The sequence below is a fragment of the Gouania willdenowi genome, chromosome 10 (genome assembly GCF_900634775.1).
Source record: "Gouania willdenowi chromosome 10, fGouWil2.1, whole genome shotgun sequence".
NCBI classification, from domain to species: domain Eukaryota; kingdom Metazoa; phylum Chordata; class Actinopteri; order Blenniiformes; family Gobiesocidae; genus Gouania; species Gouania willdenowi.
Genome location: NC_041053.1, coordinates 30,129,622 through 30,147,118, shown reverse-complemented (window position 1 = coordinate 30,147,118; position 17,497 = coordinate 30,129,622). Strand labels below are relative to the sequence as shown.

The 17,497-nt window shown below is 36.5% G+C and overlaps 2 protein-coding genes across 2 annotated transcripts; one reads left to right on the top strand and one right to left on the bottom strand.

Moving 5' to 3' along the window:
• Window positions 1-416: 416 nt before the first annotated feature.
• Window positions 417-5,296, bottom strand: clic2 (chloride intracellular channel 2). The gene is made up of 6 exons (XM_028459410.1): window positions 5,020-5,296; window positions 3,386-3,495; window positions 2,765-2,890; window positions 2,553-2,653; window positions 1,855-2,036; window positions 417-942 (listed from the first exon to the last, which is right to left on the bottom strand). Exons 1-6 carry the CDS (start codon window positions 5,071-5,073, stop codon window positions 781-783), a joined length of 735 nt encoding a protein of 244 aa, XP_028315211.1. The 5' UTR covers window positions 5,074-5,296; the 3' UTR covers window positions 417-780.
• A 5,439-nt stretch (window positions 5,297-10,735) lies between these two features.
• On the top strand, window positions 10,736-16,108 carry LOC114471391 (protein eva-1 homolog C). Its single transcript, XM_028460164.1, has 6 exons — window positions 10,736-10,869; window positions 12,417-12,628; window positions 12,756-12,882; window positions 14,045-14,197; window positions 14,341-14,484; window positions 15,646-16,108. The coding sequence occupies exons 1-6, from the start codon at window positions 10,776-10,778 to the stop codon at window positions 15,993-15,995; spliced, it is 1,080 nt and encodes a 359-aa protein (XP_028315965.1). The 5' UTR covers window positions 10,736-10,775; the 3' UTR covers window positions 15,996-16,108.
• Window positions 16,109-17,497: the final 1,389 nt, after the last annotated feature.

Below are 17,497 nucleotides of genomic sequence, written 5' to 3'. Positions count from 1 at the left end.
CTCCAATGGATCCTTTTAGAGCCCAGTCTGATTTAATACATTTATTACAGTTTAACGGTTGTTTTTAGACTGTGAAATACAATAAAAAAAAGTCTATAATCTTTGGTCACCATTTATGAGCATGATAACAGAATATGGGTTTTTGAACGTTCTCTTGACAGCATTATGATTATTTTCCTTTCTCAGCATGTTTCTGGAAATACTGCGTGACCAACTGAAGCAGAGACGGATGATCGATGGGATTTCGGCCTCAGATTCACAACCCACAATCCACCATCACTCTTGTTTCCTGTGCCAAAAGGGCCATCTCATCAACTGCACCATTTCAACAGAAGATATATTTTTTAAACTAACAGATAGTTTTTGTTTTCTGGTGGCTGAAAATAAATAAGAATCTCAAAACTTCTGTTGTGTGCTTTGATGTTTTCAACTTTTGTCCCCCCAAAAAAGCATGAATATAGATATCCCATGATGCTTTTAATTGTTTTTTTTTGTGACAAACTTTGATTTCATATAATAAAGATACAGGAGTGTTTGTATAACATACAGTTTTAGAAAACAAGACAAAAAAACACAGGCATTTCTAAGCAGGTATCATCATTGAGTGTAAAAATATCTGTATTTACAATATAAACAAAAAACTCTGCTTGTGAGGAATCAACAGTGAATTGCACATTTGGCCTTATTTCAGTCTGTGAGATAAACAGAACAAACTACCATTCAAACCTTTATGTCTGTTTTGGGTGAGCATTCTAGATAATAAAAGAGAATGAAAAACATTTATTTTCTCTTGTTAGCCACACTAAAGTAGGCCTTCTCTATCTCAATGTCAGCCGGACACGTCTGCTTGAACTCCTCCCTATCGTAGGCGTTTTGAAAGTAACGCCACACTCCTGTAAAATGAGCAGGGATGTCAAAGTCGCAGTATTTTTTGGCAGCAACCTGAAAAAAAACAAAACAAAGCAAAACAAAAAAAAAAAATTAGACGGTAAGCATAAAAATGGTTAACTAAAATAGTGCAATTTAAAATCAAATCAGTATCCTTAAATAAAAAGGTACATAAAATGTAGCTTTTTCTGTTACTTTGACATAATTTGTGTGACTTTAATAAGAGAGAATCACATCTCAACTAAATGACAATAATGAGTAACAATTTAGTGCATGTTTTAAATCTTTAAGTAACCAATATGTTTCTGAAAATAAAGGGACAAATTTGATTATTCTGTCTTCCATGTGGATGTATGAAATGTTTTTTTTTTTCTTTTTTTTACAAAGAGAATACCTGCAGGAAATCATTGCTACTGTTATGGTCACATACTGTATGGGGTGCTGAATTGAAAAACTCAGTCACTGTTTCATAGCTGATATATTTTGAACATTTAGCAATTTTTTCTTTCATTTAAGACAGAAAAGCATGTAAAACAGCATGTTCTATATCATTGTTAAAAATGTGTACACATTAAAGATAGATCTAAGTGTAAATGTTAAATTTTAATGATTTAGATTTACATTTCGATTTAACATTTCGATTTAACATTTCGATTGAACATTTCGATTTAACATTTCGATTTAACATTTCGATTTAACATTTAGATTTAAATTTAGATATACCATTTAGATTTAGATTTATATTAATATTTAACTTTTACATTTATATTTAACATTTACATTTAGATTTATTTTTCATTTACACATTTTCAACTATGATATATAACGTGAGTGAGCTAAATATATATATCAGCTATGAAACAGTGACCGAGTTTTTACACCCTATACATACTGTACCATGTGAGTGTGTGATTTTACATTATTTAATCAACTCTATAATTTTTTTAGGCTAATATTTCTTCTCACTCTGATGACGTGAAGCTTGGGCAGAAGGTTGCAGTCGGCTAAGGTGAGGCGATTGCCGTCTAGAAACTTCCTCCTGGAGACACTGATGGTTTCTCTGGAGTTGTGGTCGATCTCCTCAGGGAGGGGGGAGTTCAGGTATTTATCCAGACGCTTAAACTCCCGAAGCAGATTTTGCTCTTGGACTGGAGAGAAATAACCACAGAGACATGTTGTATGTAGTTTAATCATCAGTGGCTGACAACATATCACTTTTAATTTACTCCTGAACGTGCAGATTATTGTAAGATTCAGAAGTTAGTTTAAATGTCTTCATCTATCCATCCATCCATCTTTCGAATCATCCATCCCAAAATTATCCATCTATCATCCATCCATCCATCTTTCTAATCATCCATCCATCCATCCATCCATCTTTCGAATCATCCATCCCAAAATCATCCATCTATCATCCATCCATCCATCCATCCATCCATCCATCCATCCATCCACCCATCTATCCATTCATCCATCATCCATCCATCCAATCATCCATCCATCCAACTTTCTAATCCTCCATCTCTCCATTATCTATCAATCATTCGTCAATTCATCCATCTTTCTAATCATTCATCCACCATCTATTTATCCATCCATCCATCCATCCATCCATCCATCCATCCATCCATCCATCCATCTATAAACAGGTGAAACATGCTTACAGGAGTTGTTGGGGCTGTTCTTGATGAAAGCAGAAAACTTTGCAAAGATGTCAGCTCCTACAACAAATGACTCTTTGTTCAATGGGCTGAGATGAGGAAACCTGCAGCGGAGACAGCACAGGAGAAGCCTGGGAGTAAATCTCAATTATAGAAAATAAACATCAAGCATTACATTTAGTAAAGAATGATATAACAGATCTCTGATACAGTACGTGGGAGGGGCCAGAGATTGTTCAAGAAACTCCTCAATTTTGAGGAAGTCTGTTTTGAGGGTGCCATTGTAGAGGAGGAAAGGTGGTTTGGCCCCAGGGGCCAGGTCTTTAAGCTCAGCTGGCTTCCTGAAAAGAAGAAGGAGGCAGTTCAATAAATTCTTCAAACTTTCATTTGTTGAACTCTTCAAAATTAATGTTACCGAGCATGTGTAAGAATAATAAAAGTGTCTGAGCCTCATGTTACTTTGGATTAATAATTTCAAAGCAGGCTGTTGTTGGTTTAGCAGTAAAAATACACAGTGTTTGGGAGTGGCAGCTTGTTTCAATGGCCTGTGTGTTCTGTATTGCTCAATAATCCTTTCAAAGCGTCCTAATATTATTTACTTGACATAATGACCTGAGAAATTCATACAATAAAGCCTCATTTAAGAAAGGTGTTGTTTGAATGTGACACTGGAGTTCTTTGTGGGTTCTCTGGGCTCCTCCCTTAGAGACAGAGTGAAATGGTTTAAATTACTGAAGGCTTTTCCTCAGTCTTTCCACCATTTGCTGCCTAAAAAGAGTTTTGTGTAAAGTCCCATGACCAGGTGCTCAGGAAGTGTTGTGGGGTGGGGGGCTTACTTCCTCATATCAACAGTGGTCACAGTGAACTTCACGCCCTTCAGCCACAGCACCATGAACAGCCTCTGACAGAACGGACAATTCCCCACATTTTCACCGTCATGTCCAGCCTGAGAAACAGAAGATACATGGACACATTTAGGGATTTCATCCATCAGAACTAACTATTTTAGCTGGTTAACCATGTCTTAACTTCCTCCGCTAAGGCGACACATGCTGCTCATTTTAGCCTCCTGGGGAATATATGAAACAGGTCTAAAAGTGAGAGTTATTGACTTCATTTTCTTGGATTTATACATAGGGTGTATTATTTTAGAAGTTAATTTGACCTTGATCATTTTTCAAAATATTTTATTTGAAAAGGCTTCAAAACCTTTAGAATAATAATTTAAAGATTAGTGGCTCCATGTTTCTCTGATTTGCTTGAAAATTTTAACCCCTTATCTAATGTGTCCAATTTTTAATTTGAAAAACAAAACAGGAAAAAAAGTAATAAACATGTGCACCCTTTCTTCAAACAATCCCACTGCACACACTGCCTAAACTCCTTGCATGTTAGAGAATCAGTGCAACATTATTACTAGATGATCTATTCGACAGTTTCTATACAATTTGAGATCAGATCATTTAAAAACGATACAGTTCCAGACGTTCCTCAACTGAAGTACGTCATAGGTCAGGAGTGGTCAACACAGTGTGTTTTCAGGGTTGATTAGGAAATCAGATTTTTGTAAAGGTGCATAACCTTTAATTATAGAGATTTGGGTCTGAGCTCATAACAATTCATTATAATTGTTATTTTTCTCTGTAAATTTCACATTGTGTAATTGTGTTGTTGTGCATGTTTTTATAACCTTTCTGATTTGTCAACTTGGGGTCAGTCTATGCACCATAATATAGGTATGTACCAAAACGAAATCTCACAAATCAATGAAGTAAAGCAAATCTTTGAACTGCACTAATGATAAAACTCTTACATTTGTATCTATATCTATCCAGATTATTACAGTGCAAATATACACACATTTACTCTAGTCTTACTGTTAATTTCAAAGTATTTGGAGTTTGTTGGATTTATGTATTCTACTAAAAGCTTAAGAATAGAGCATTTATTGTTTAAAAAAAATAATAATAATAATTAATGAACAGACCTGCTATTCTGTGTAACACACTGTTATTGATTCACTTTACACAGTTAAATCAATAGGGTGACATTGTCTGCTCCCACTTTGCAGAGAAATAGTGATAGCAGGGGGGAAAAAAAGCACAATAATAAATTGTATTGAGGTGTGTGCAGCTCACATATTCAGATATTTGGTCACCATGCAGTAAAATGGGTGTGTCTGCCTTGGGCCCGAGAGGCCATTCCCCTCTCCAAGCTGCTCTCACTGCTTCTGGGTGTGAAGTGATAAGCTTGGTGGTCTGTCTGTCTGTGGTCCGAGGTCACTGATAACAACGTGTTGTGACTTCCAATAGGGACACAAACACCTCAGCATCAGAAGGAGAGTTGTCCACTGATTGATGCTGAATATGCAGCCATATTTAAATACCTCTGTTCTCTGACAAGTGGTAGAATTTGAAGGAAAGGACACACCAGAATTGAAACTCTATGAAATAATTAAAAAACAACTAACCTTGATGAAAAGCTCAATGCTTGGCTCTCTGTCCGAGTTTTGCCGAAGTGCCATGATATCCAAGAATGTCACTTTATAAAAGTTGAACAACTTTCTTCAGGCTGGATTCTTCACCTTCAGTCAAAGGTTTTCGACTTCTTCAAAAAGCCTCAGCGGAAAGTTGACGGATGTTGTCCAAGAACTAGAACTAGAACTCTGGTTCTGTGACTGTGGGTTTAAGGAGAAAGTGTCCCACCTTAGGGCTGCTGGTGTTAGACTGAGGGCTCCTTTGGGGCTGTACTTTACTACAGAGAGAGAGAGAGAGTGGAGAGGGAGGATCCAGAGAAATAAGACGAGTGGTCACTCCCACAGAGCCCCACTCAGAGTATACACAGCTTAAAATAGGTACACATGGATATTGCAATGCGTAGAAAAAGATAAGGCTCACAACGTGACTCAAAACACACAAACTCAGACAACAAACCCAAACTGCTAACATTCCAAAGCAGTCAGATGGGAAAGGGAAAAGGTTGCACTGTGAATCATAACAAAACCTAACCGCTAGATCGAACATGGGCTCATCTGTAAACGGTCGCATTTACTGGTTCAATAAATGGGAAGAGATTCAAATTCTGATGTAGCTGGTTATGATTTACAGTCTGCATAAACAGGACTGAATCATAACATAACCTAACTGCTAGAGCAAACATGGGCTCATCTGTAAATGGTCGCATTTACAGACCTTGGAGTCGCTGTTAGCTTACCAATAAACGGGAAGAGATTCGTCACTTTTATAATAAGTATTGACTAGGCCACTGGGAGTGAGGCCCAAGACCAAGACAGGCTGACTTGATAATAATGTATCATGTTTTTCTACAGTCTGTGCCTTCTCCTCGCCCTTCTCTCTCTGCTCTGTTTCAGGTGTTTTGAAGCTGATGATGGCAGTTTCTGATCTGTGGTTCACGGCTCAACTAGTCTGGGACACTGATGTTCTATCTCTCTATCCTGTTCTGTTGGTCCTTCTGTCCACTAACCCCAACCAGTCAAAGCAGATGGCTGCTACCTCTGAACCTGGCTCTGATGGAGATTTCTTCCTGTTAAAAGGGAGTTGTTTCTTCACACTGTCGCTAAATGCTTATTCATGTGGAATTTGTTGGGTTTTTTCCTAATCAATGAGTGAAACAGGAAGCTTGTTGTTTGAGCCCGAAGTTTAAATATATCTCAATGGGACACCGACTCAAAAATGAAGGCCTCTAAGCTCTTCGCTGTAATATATTGAAACAGTTAACCTGAACTGAAAAGAATGTAAAACTTATAATATCGACATGTTAAATACTTTGATACACTTCACTTTCTTATTATGAATTTTATATTTTGATAAGCCCATTGAGATGAATTTTTTGTAAATTGCGCTATACAAATAAAGTTGAATTGAATTGATAGAGAAGGCAAATAAACTACAAAGTGTAGAAAATATCACTGTGGAGTAAAAGAGATGCTTGAAAGAGTTTACCATGAAATGGACACTAATCAGACATCAAATTATAAACACCTGATTTATTATGATTATATTAACCAAAACTAGTTCTCATTTTCGATGCAAAACAATCATACTTTCCAAGCATGGGCTGGGCTCCACCTGACCTTTAACACTGTTAATTTCCCAAACATTTGTTATTACTCCTGGTACACAGAGGCCACTTTAAATTTCTATATTCAAACAATATGTTAAGTTTTCATTTTATTCTGACAACTTTTATTCAGGAAATTTACTTTGATTTCCTGACATTTTTTGACTGCCAACTGTCAGTTTTCCTCAGAGGCATCTACTAATTGCGTTGATGTGTCCATATGAGTTCATTCTGGGGGCGTGTCCAACTTGAGAGTTCTGTCAGGCGAGCTCTAACCATCAGTGCATGGTCTGAAACAATGTATCTAGTTGGTTGGTACGTTAAATAATATAACATCCCTATGAAGTATATGTCAGGACTCAGAATTTCCTTGCAGAGCACCACCCATGAGTCACCATGACTCCACAGTGTATCCTGGTGCCATGTGTTTCCCAGATAAGCAACCGGACCAAGCGTGTAATGTGTAATGTAATTCAGATGTGATTCATCAAGGAATCAAAGCAGACTGTTTATGAAAGTCTGCTGAGGAATGAAGAAATGTTGGAGCTAAACTGGTTTATCTGTTGGATCTGATTCTATAATAAAACCAGTTCCAGGTTTTAAAGTTTACAGTTTGTTATCTGTGTACTTGCTTATCCAGTACACATTTGTATGGGTTGCTGGAGCGAATCTTAGCTGACATTTGGCACAAGGCATACAACTAGTTTCCAGAGGTGTAAAGAGTACGGACTATCCTACTCAAGTAGAAATACATGTTACTTGATTGAAATTGTACTCAAGTACATGTACTAGTGAGTCATACATAAAATACTCAAGTACAAGGGAAAAGTAGCTTAATGAAATAGTACTCAAAGTAAAAGTTACCAGTTACTTTCACCCCCCACGTTTATTGTTAGGGTAATAAATCTTGCCACGGTTCCCTTGCATACAGTAAAGATCTCATGTATAAACTTAAAAAAGAGACCAAATCTTGCACAATTGGAACTTAATTTATTTTCCTCAAAGGCATCTGTGTAAAATAAAAGGTTTGTCAAAATGTCCAATTATTTTTAAAAAATAAAATAACACCAATGAATTCAAATAAACAAAAACAAAATAATAATAATAAGACTGTAAGTATAGCAACATTTATTAACACTAAAACAGAGAAAATAACCAGCATTTAATGCTGTTTTGGCGCAGTGTATTGCATTTAATCTGGTTGGGAGGCTACGATGTGATGCATTTGATTGTTGTCATTTCATTTTTCTGTAGTTTTGAATGTCTGTTGATCATTTTAAAACAAAAAAAAAATAATTTACTCACACTTGTAATTCAATAATTTCACCAATGCTCATTTCAACCCAATGCGCTATACTGGGAGGCTGTGAGGCTAACCAGTGCACCGCTAATCACAATTTGACTTTTATCAAATTTACAGTCACATCCCCAGAAGCAATTTTTATCTGCTCCTCACATGTTGCCGCCAATTTAATTAAAAAAAATAAAATAAAAAATCTGCAATGCGTGAGTATGAGTATTGTGTTTTTTCTGTGTGTTTTTTGTCTGTTTAACACTAATTTCAAAGGCCACTCAATCAAGTTCAGTCCATTCCGTTCAGCACCCCGAACCTGTGATTAGGAGGTCTCAACATTAGACGTAATGTAGCAGTGAGAGCTTCTCAAAAGTTGCACTGGAACTTTTCCAGCAAGTGGGAGCTTGGTCTGTTCTCCACACAGAAACTCCTTCGACATGCTTCAGCGGACACTTAATTAAAAGCTTTGTTTACACGTTTAATGGGAGGAAAGAGGAATATTATTGTAGGAGATAGTGGAAGTTTCGCTCTCGCTCTCACACACAAGATTAAAATGTGGCAACCTCCTGCCAGAGGTATTCACGTTACTGTAATTGAGCTGCTTTTATGGGTACTTGTACTGTTTTGAGTATATTTCCAAATTTAGAAATCTTACTTGAACTTAAGTACGTTTTAAAGAATTAAAGTAATTTGTTGCATTTCAACACCCAACCGTTACTGAACAAAATATTTTTTTTTGTCCCAAAATGATGAACGAACATTGTGAAACTACAAAGAAATGAACCAGACAACAATCAAATGCATCACATCATAGCCAACAAACCAGATTAAAAGTAATGCACGGCACCAAAACAGCATTGAATGCCAGTTATTTTCATAAAGTTCATAAATGTCGCTCTCCTTAGAGCCTGAGAATTTTTTAAAAATTTTGAATTGAATTCATTTGTGTTGTTTTATTTGAAAAATAATTGTAATTTATACAGATACCTTTGTGGAAAATAAATGAAGTTCCAATTGTGCAAGATTTTGTCTCTTTCTTTTTAAGTTTATACATGAGATGTTTACTGTATGCAAGGGAACCGTGGCAAGATTTATTACCAAGAACAAACGTGGGGGGTGAAAGTAACTTGTAACTTTTACTTTGAATTCTATTTAATTGAGCTACTTTTTACTTGTACTTGAGTATTTTTACTATTTTATGTATAACTTACCTGTACTTGTACTTGAATAATCAAGTAACAGTACTTCTACTTGAGTATATCAGTATTCTTTATAACTCTGCTCCTGGTTAATCTGCTTCAGAATTCACTGGAATTATTGAGTTATTCATAAACATCATGCTAGAATGTATTTTTTTTCTAAATGATTGATTATCCTGTGCAAACTCCTGATAGCATGCCATAGCCAATCGTATCCTGTTTAATGAGTCAATATTTTGTTACCCTGACAACAGTCTCCAAGGAGAGAAGACGAGTTAAAGGGAAATGGAGCTTTTCATAGTGAACTCAAACCTACTCTCTTTCAGGATGCCAATCTGACTGGGTTTCCTGAGAAATCTTTCCCCTCCGAGCAAATCACTGGAAAATGGAGAGAAGCACATTTATCTCCTGTGGACACGCGCAGCACCTGGAAGTGACCTCCTGGAAAAAGAATGATCTGCTCCTGTATTACGCCTGATGCTGGCAGTCGCATTAGAAGATGTAGACTTAATTTTTCCATCACAAACACACGATCAAGAGGTTACCCAGATAAATATTTTCCCTACTGTAATCTAGTCACTGGGAAAATTTCACTTCAAAACAACTAGAAACATCAAGATGTTTTCATCTTTGTGTAATACAAACTGAATTTACAGAAAATGGGTTACAGTGTGGTTTGACATCTGAAAATACTATTTTTTGAGCAATGATTTAAAGCAGGGGTGTCAAACTCATTTTAGTTCAGGGGCAAAATATGGACCAGTTTGACCTTAATGGGCTGCAGATTTTAGGTGGGAAAAAAGTAAATTCAACATTAATGTGCACTGGTTTGTACTTGTACGTATAAATGATAAGAAAATATGTCCCTGCAGGAACTTCACTTGAAGTACCCTGATTTTGGGAATTCTGGGGACATTTTGTGCAATAACTTGAGGAAAATTTGCCAGATTTTCAGAAAAATTGAGAGTTATGTCAACAATTTCAGATTGAAAATGACTGCTGTGATGTGTTATAAGAACTGGAAAACTGAGCTCTGCAAATATAGTGGATTTTAAATGATTTTTTGTGTTTGGAGGGGCTGAGATGGTTGGTAATTTTCAAAATGTTTCATGTTTTTTCTGTCATTTTTACTTTCTGCACAACTCGTTGCTAATCTTTGTTATACTCTGTATTTGTAACACAGATCACAAACATGATCAAAAAGTGATTCTAAGAAAAAAATGTCTTCGGGCTTGCCACAAATTTTTGATCTCGAAATGGGGTCACGATCAAATAAAAGGTTTAGAACCACTGGACTACCAGGAGATATAAAAAACACTTTTATTTTTTCAAAATAAGACTTATAAATGTATAGGCCTATCTGTACATGTTTCTTTCTCTTTACACCATTCAATAACAAATAACAAACATGTACCAACACATTCATACAAACCAGTAAATTTATGATACTCATATATTCATATATATGAATCAGCTACTACCCAACCAATGGTTCTCCCATTATCTGTCTAAGGGTAGTTTTTTTCAAAATGGGGAGGCTGTTGTGTTGTCATTACAGCAGTTGTATTCACCCACAGTTGTCCTTTTTTTTTTTTTAGCATTGTATGGCACAGGCACTGAGGACGATCAGGGCTCCACAGCAGGCTATGCAGGATGACTGTCCTATTGAGATATTCCTGCAGCTTCTGTCTCTTCTTTCTCCTTCCTTTGAGGATGCAAACTGCACATTCAGCTCCAGATTTCTCTTGTAAGTTTTGATTTTTTTTTTTGACATTATTAGTTAGTCACAAGGCCAATGTGTTGATTTTTGGTGGTGCAGGCTTCCCGAAAGGAAGCTTCAGAAAGACATTTCCTAAATTAAACATCTGCACATCCAGCTGTAAAGTAGAAAGAGAGAGTCTTGAGGTCAGATCCTGAAATCAGATGTTTCTTACTATAGTCAAATACATGCATGTGGTAAATACATTATCTTATTTGACACTGACTCTGGCATGTAAAAGTAGGTTTAAAAGTGCGTTGATGTATGACATTTCAGTTGTGAGGGAGTTATGTACTATACATAAGAGGTATTCTGGTATTCTATTTGTGTGTCTTCTAATAATAGTCTATTGTAAGTGAGTGCTTGGCACAGACATGCACGTAATTCAGCGCACTATTGTTTAGCTCTTGTTTTGGGAATTTCTCCCTTTTTTTCATTAGAAATAACAAAGTCTCCTCCCGAGTTATACAGTATATTTAATAAAAATCACCTAAGGTTTGATTTGGTGTGTCTCAGTGATGACTATTTATATTGTTGTTTACAAAAAACACTAAAATCACGAGTTATGCATGAGTACACACAATGCAGGGTCCAAGAACAGGAAACACACATGGGAGGGGAGACTTCACTCTGATGTGTATGTTCTGTTGTAGAGCTTGTGTTTGTATTTGGTCATAGTCCAACACATTGTTTTCGGACGTCAATACGCCCAGTAACCAGGACACCACCCTGACTGAGCTGTCAAGACTAAATAAAGTATTATGAGTGAAAGGAGTGAAACAATCGTCAAAAATTATATTATGACTAACCGTGACACAGCCAAGTTTAAGACGTTTGTGAGAAGTAAAAATGTTTATGTTTGACAAATATCAGAAATAACCAACTAGCTTTGGTGGATTGAGGTAGTTAGCAGTGAGGTGTGTTGGTAAACATTAAACACAGGCCTGGGTTCGATCAAACCCCATGGGTCCATTGAGTCAGTCTCAGGGTTTCAGCTGGGGTCAAGACTAGACACACAAAGTAAAAATGTGTTACACTCAATACATTCCAATGATTAACTATCTATCCATTCATCCATTTTCAGACCCGCTTGTTCCTGTTTTTCAGGGTCGCAGGGCCAATGATTAACGAGTCTATCAAAAATAAATATCAATGAAAAAAAAATCTAAAGTGTTTTGTACAAAAGTAAAATGTGTGTGTTGAACCCTTCTCAACAGATTAATGGATGGTGTGAAGGAAGGAGATTTGCATTTATTCTTCACTGTGAGAATGACTTGTATGTTGACCCTAATTACTTGTGCCCAATAAATTAAATAAAGTAAACTCTAACAGATTAAACAGGTATAAAAAAAGACAGAATAATGGTTTATATTGTTTCATTAACATGGACATAAACAAGTATACTTGATGATCCTAAAGTTTCACAATACTCTCAAACCCAATTCATCAATAGTATTTTAGGCACATTTACTACAGCACGTTAATATGAACGTCAACCATTGATCATTTCAGTCTTAATCTTCATTTCCTTTCAGTGTATCTTGATAACATCCTGAAGAACCAGACTGCTCATGCCTGTGAAGGAGACACTCTATCCATTAAATGTCCCTCCAGGATGACTGTGGCCGTGCTGTCAGCTTTCTATGGATTCCATGTCCACAGTCAGTATGTGTTCGTGTGTCCTTCTGCCAGCGCCAACACAACCATGGAGGAGGATGCACAATGTACATCCCAAGCTGTAATCCAGGTGGAAACCTCACAATGAGATCAAAGTCAACATGTGTTTTGTCTTCTGTTTCAATGAAATGTATCATGACTAATCATTTCTGTCCAATTGATTATCAGTCACGTGTGTATTTTTCCTGAACGTGCAGAAAGTCATGTCCAAGTGTCAGGATCGCCACTCCTGCCACATTCCTGTCTTCAGTCAAGTGTTTGGACAAGACTCGTGTCCACTCACTAGCAGCAAGTACCTGCTGGTTTCCTACAAGTGCCGTCCAGGTAACACACACACACAACATGAAGTGTTTGAATAAGTATTGCTACAAGTTCTCAATCTACTTTCAAATCATTGCCTAAGAGTATCATCATCAATAATATAATTATTAGTGTAAACAGCTCTGAGAAAATTACAATAGCACTAACAGATTTGTTACAATAGTAGTCTACTTAGTGTGTAAGAACATTTGGTGATTGTAATGGTCAGTTCATTGGTGTATATGTTTGTGGGTCTTAATTGAACATGTCACAGACTTTATATATGTGAGCCACTTCCAGGACATCGGGTTGTTGCTTGACAAGGTGGAGCTCAAATGGTTTCTGACCCCAACACCACATCACCACATCACCGCAGTGTAAAAGTCCGCTGTCTTGGCCTTTAACTTTATGAGTCTCTCTTTCTCAATGGATATGAGAGCCAGTGATGAAAGTCTTCCTTGCTCTGTTCTGTCGCGGCTGTAAGTTTTGATGGGTTTTAAAGCAGAAAATGACCTCTCCACCGATGCTGTGGTGGCTGGAATGGTCAACACCAACTTCAGCAGACTAGACCTTGTCGGTGATGCCATGGCCGCCAAACAGCAAACACGAGAAGCAGAACAGCCGGTTCCGTGAGGCGCATCCACAAAGCCATTCCTTCCGTCTGTACCATTCACTTTGGAAAGTCCGCACACTTTTCTGACCTTTCTTTTGAAAGCTGTCGCTTTTCTTCAAAAGAAAGTTGTGAAAATGTATTTTTCCTCTCCATCGCTGTCATCCAATCTGTAGTGTAATCCCGCCCACTAGATGCGGCCACGTGATATCTGTTTTGTATTCACTATGCACTGTGCGTACGTATTGGATTAACATAGCACGGTTACGTCCAAAGGCAGGGTAGCGATTTGCCTTTTTGCGTAAATGGTTTTTATAGTGGGTCCTTGGGGAACTGACTGCGCATGCGCAAACATCCGTTCACGTGATATGGGGCTAAACTTTAGCCGCTAAAGGCAGAGCAGCAGTGTGCCACTCATTTGGGCTATGAAAAGCACAAAAATGCTGACACTTCCAAACTTATCGGTACTGTAGGCTATCGGAAATTGAAAAAAAAAAAAAAAAAAAAATTAAACACATTTAAATACATTTAAAAATAAATTACAAATGCTTGTTTTTTGTTGTTGTCTTGCTACAGAACACCATCGTACAAGGCTGGTGTGTGAAAATGAGCGCCTGAGACTGGTGTGTAAAAATGATTCTGTCCTTGCCATCTTCTCAGCATCCTTTGGACATCTGCCTCATGGAGGTCAAAGGTGTCATCAGGACCAAGGATCCCACAGCACAATGGGTCTGACTTTGGAGTTTAGGTGTCATCTAGTGGCAAAACGCTGAAACACATGCTTGAATGAATTCTGTGATTGAAATTGTTTCATTGAACAGTTTTTAGTTTATAGTTCTCATGTTCCTGATCACTTTAATTCATTCCCACAGCGTGTTTGTCGCGCGTGGCTCTGAGGAAAGTCTCTCGCAGATGTCACGGCAGACCAAACTGTTCAGTTCTAGCTGACACTCACACCTTTGGAGACCCATGCTTCCCGAACACCAGGAAACACCTGAGGGTGTCTTTTACATGTGGTGGGTGAAAAATAAACATGTTAATAAGTAAACAACTCCTGGTTGAAGGCTTTCAATGATATTTTATTGTTCAGTGCCTCGATATCTTCTTAAAGAAGTGGATCGAGGTTCTACAGATACCTTCATGATCTCAGAGACTCATGGTAGGACGACCAAGAAACAAAGAAACTTTCTCTCAGTTTGAAAAGTGTTCAGTCCTCAAACAGACTAAAAATTGCTTTATACTAACTCATCAGATGATTAAAAATAATGATGCTTTTTGTTTTGTAGCACTGGTGTAATTACAGATGGTTGAAGCAAAAGCATCCAAAGAGATAACAGTGGATTAATTTACCTTTAAAATTTTGAAGAACTTGTCTTAATGGCATTAAAGATTAAAAATGATTGCTGATTTTATACATTTAGCTTTGGGGGCCCATGTTTACAATTTACAAGTTTTTTTAAATTTCTAGTAGCCAATTCTAAGAAAGCAACAAGTTGGTCTTTGGTTTCTGTTGTAACTGGTGGTTTTGCATTCTGGATAAACTGGGATTATTACCAGTGTCCTCTAAACCAGAGTTTTCAACCTTGGCGTCAGGACCCAATTTGGGGTTGCGAGACACTGAGAGTGGGTTGCCAGATGCCTTGAAGAAACTAAAAATATTTTTTGAACAATTTGAGCTCATTTGAGCTTATTTTTTTCTCTTTTTCTGCAACTACACCAAAGTTACCATATTCTAATCTAGTTTCATCACTTTTTCTTGCCATATTTTTGCTCCATTTAATGCATTTTTGCGACATTACTCTTATTTCTGCCACTTCTCCATCAAATTCCAATGCTTTGTCTCAACATTTTTTCCTCTTTCAAAACCATTTTGGCACCCAATGTCGAATATGTTCACATTCACAATTTGTCATGCTATTATTAAACTAATTGTTCCTACTTTTGAAATTACATTACCCCAGTTTATTGAACTCTAACAGTAATTTTCCATTGCTGTATATGGATTTTGGGATCAGTTGTATTTCATATAGACAAAACCAGATTTAGGCAGACGTTAGTGACTCTTTGACACAAATTGCATTTTATTGAAATTAAACAATGTAGCTTTAATTTTTGGTGCAAAAATAAAGAAGTATTATCAATCTTTTGTAATGTGCACATGTAATCTCTTCTTCCAGGTGTTTCAGAACCAGTGACTCTATATTTTGTGTCTGGAATCTGCTCTGGTCTGGTGTTCCTGCTTTGCCTGTTTGGATTTCGCTCCACAGTCATCAGTGACATTAAAGATGTGGTTTGTGACCTCAGAGATGAGATAAAAGCTTCACGCAGGCACAGTCAGGAGCTGAAGCAAGACTTCTACAACAGTGACGTCTCAGAGACGTCCTCTTTCTGTGGCCTCACACAGTCCTATCGAGCTGAAGACATCCTCAGCCCATCTGTGTTAGTGGTGGAGACGGTTGACCATGAGGTGGAACGAACACGAAATCTGCCAAATGGATTATATGGCCACGCCAAGTCTACTGTATAAACACCATTCACAAGATCATGACCTGCCAAGGCTGACAGAAGGCAACAAATCACGGTGAAGAACAAACTGCAGCATTATTTAGCCTCTTAATGCTTATTACTGCTCAGAAAACTGTCTTTTCATTTTATAAAACTACATTTTCATTTGTTGTCTTAACACCTTAGAACTGTGAAGCTCTACATTTTAATATCCAAAAGCTACTTAACAAATAGCGCAACATTTGCAATTCCATGTGACATAATGATTTTGTATTGAAATAAATACCTGTGCTTATTCTTTTTGACTTACTCACTTGCAGCATAAAAAATCTATATAAAGTATAAATCAATTTTACGCATAAACTCTCTGAAGAAGGTATAGGAAAAAAAAGGCTTTAACAATGTATTATGTGCTTGGGCCAGATTGAAGTCATTCATATGATAATACACAGAGTCGATCACCCAATAACAGCCACTTATTACAATCATGTGTGTTAGTGCAGCAAAACATGCAGGACTGAAGCCCTCCAAGACTGGCTTTGAGCAGTCCTGTCCAGCAGGTGGAGCTAGAGGTGACTTTATGATTTATTTATTTATTTATTTATTTATTCAAAAGCCTTTTTTAACACTTTGACAAATCGGGTTTACATCAATAAGTTGCTAATACACATCAAATACAATATTAGAAAGGGGGGACAGAATGCATGTATAACAGATATACAAATAAATACATCAAATCACACAAAACACACATTTAAAGTAAGCCTGACAAAAAATAAAAAGGATCAGGACATTGAAAATGTTCTGTTACAGATTCTAAATACAATTCTTATTTTAATGTGATATGAATAAATTAGCACGTTTCTTTTTTTTTCACTTCTACAGTTAATCCATCCATGATATGATATGATGTTATATATTAAGACAGTTGCAGGAAAACTGGGGATTTTACTTCTAACATTTTATTTTGGAGGAATGGGAAAAATCCTATGTCGTTAATTAATAATTCATTTTTTTTAATATTGTTATTATTCATTTTACTATATTTCTGTAAAAATCCAATTTTATTCGAATTGCATTTCAAATAGCAATTTTTAAAATAAATGTATTTCCAAAATATTTTTCCGTCTAAAATTATACTTTTAATTCATAGTAGAATGGTTTGTGGTATCATTTGTTTCATTTATTTAATGTTAGTGTAGACAAAACAATCTGATCTGTTTACTTGGAAACAATAAAACTAAAAAAGGAATCAATGTAACAACACATGCTTATCATCATTATTATTATTATTATTATTATTATTATTATTATTATTATTATTATTATTATCATTATTATTATTATTATTATTATTATTATTATTATTATTATTATTATTATTATTATTATTATTTGACTTTAATCTTTGTTCATGAGCACAGTGCATTGCTTCCTTGCATCAGGATGTGTTTCTGTGTTTCTGCTTGTTCAGGTTCCACCTGTTCTGTCCCTTTAAGATGAAACGTTTCGATCTAGGCGTGT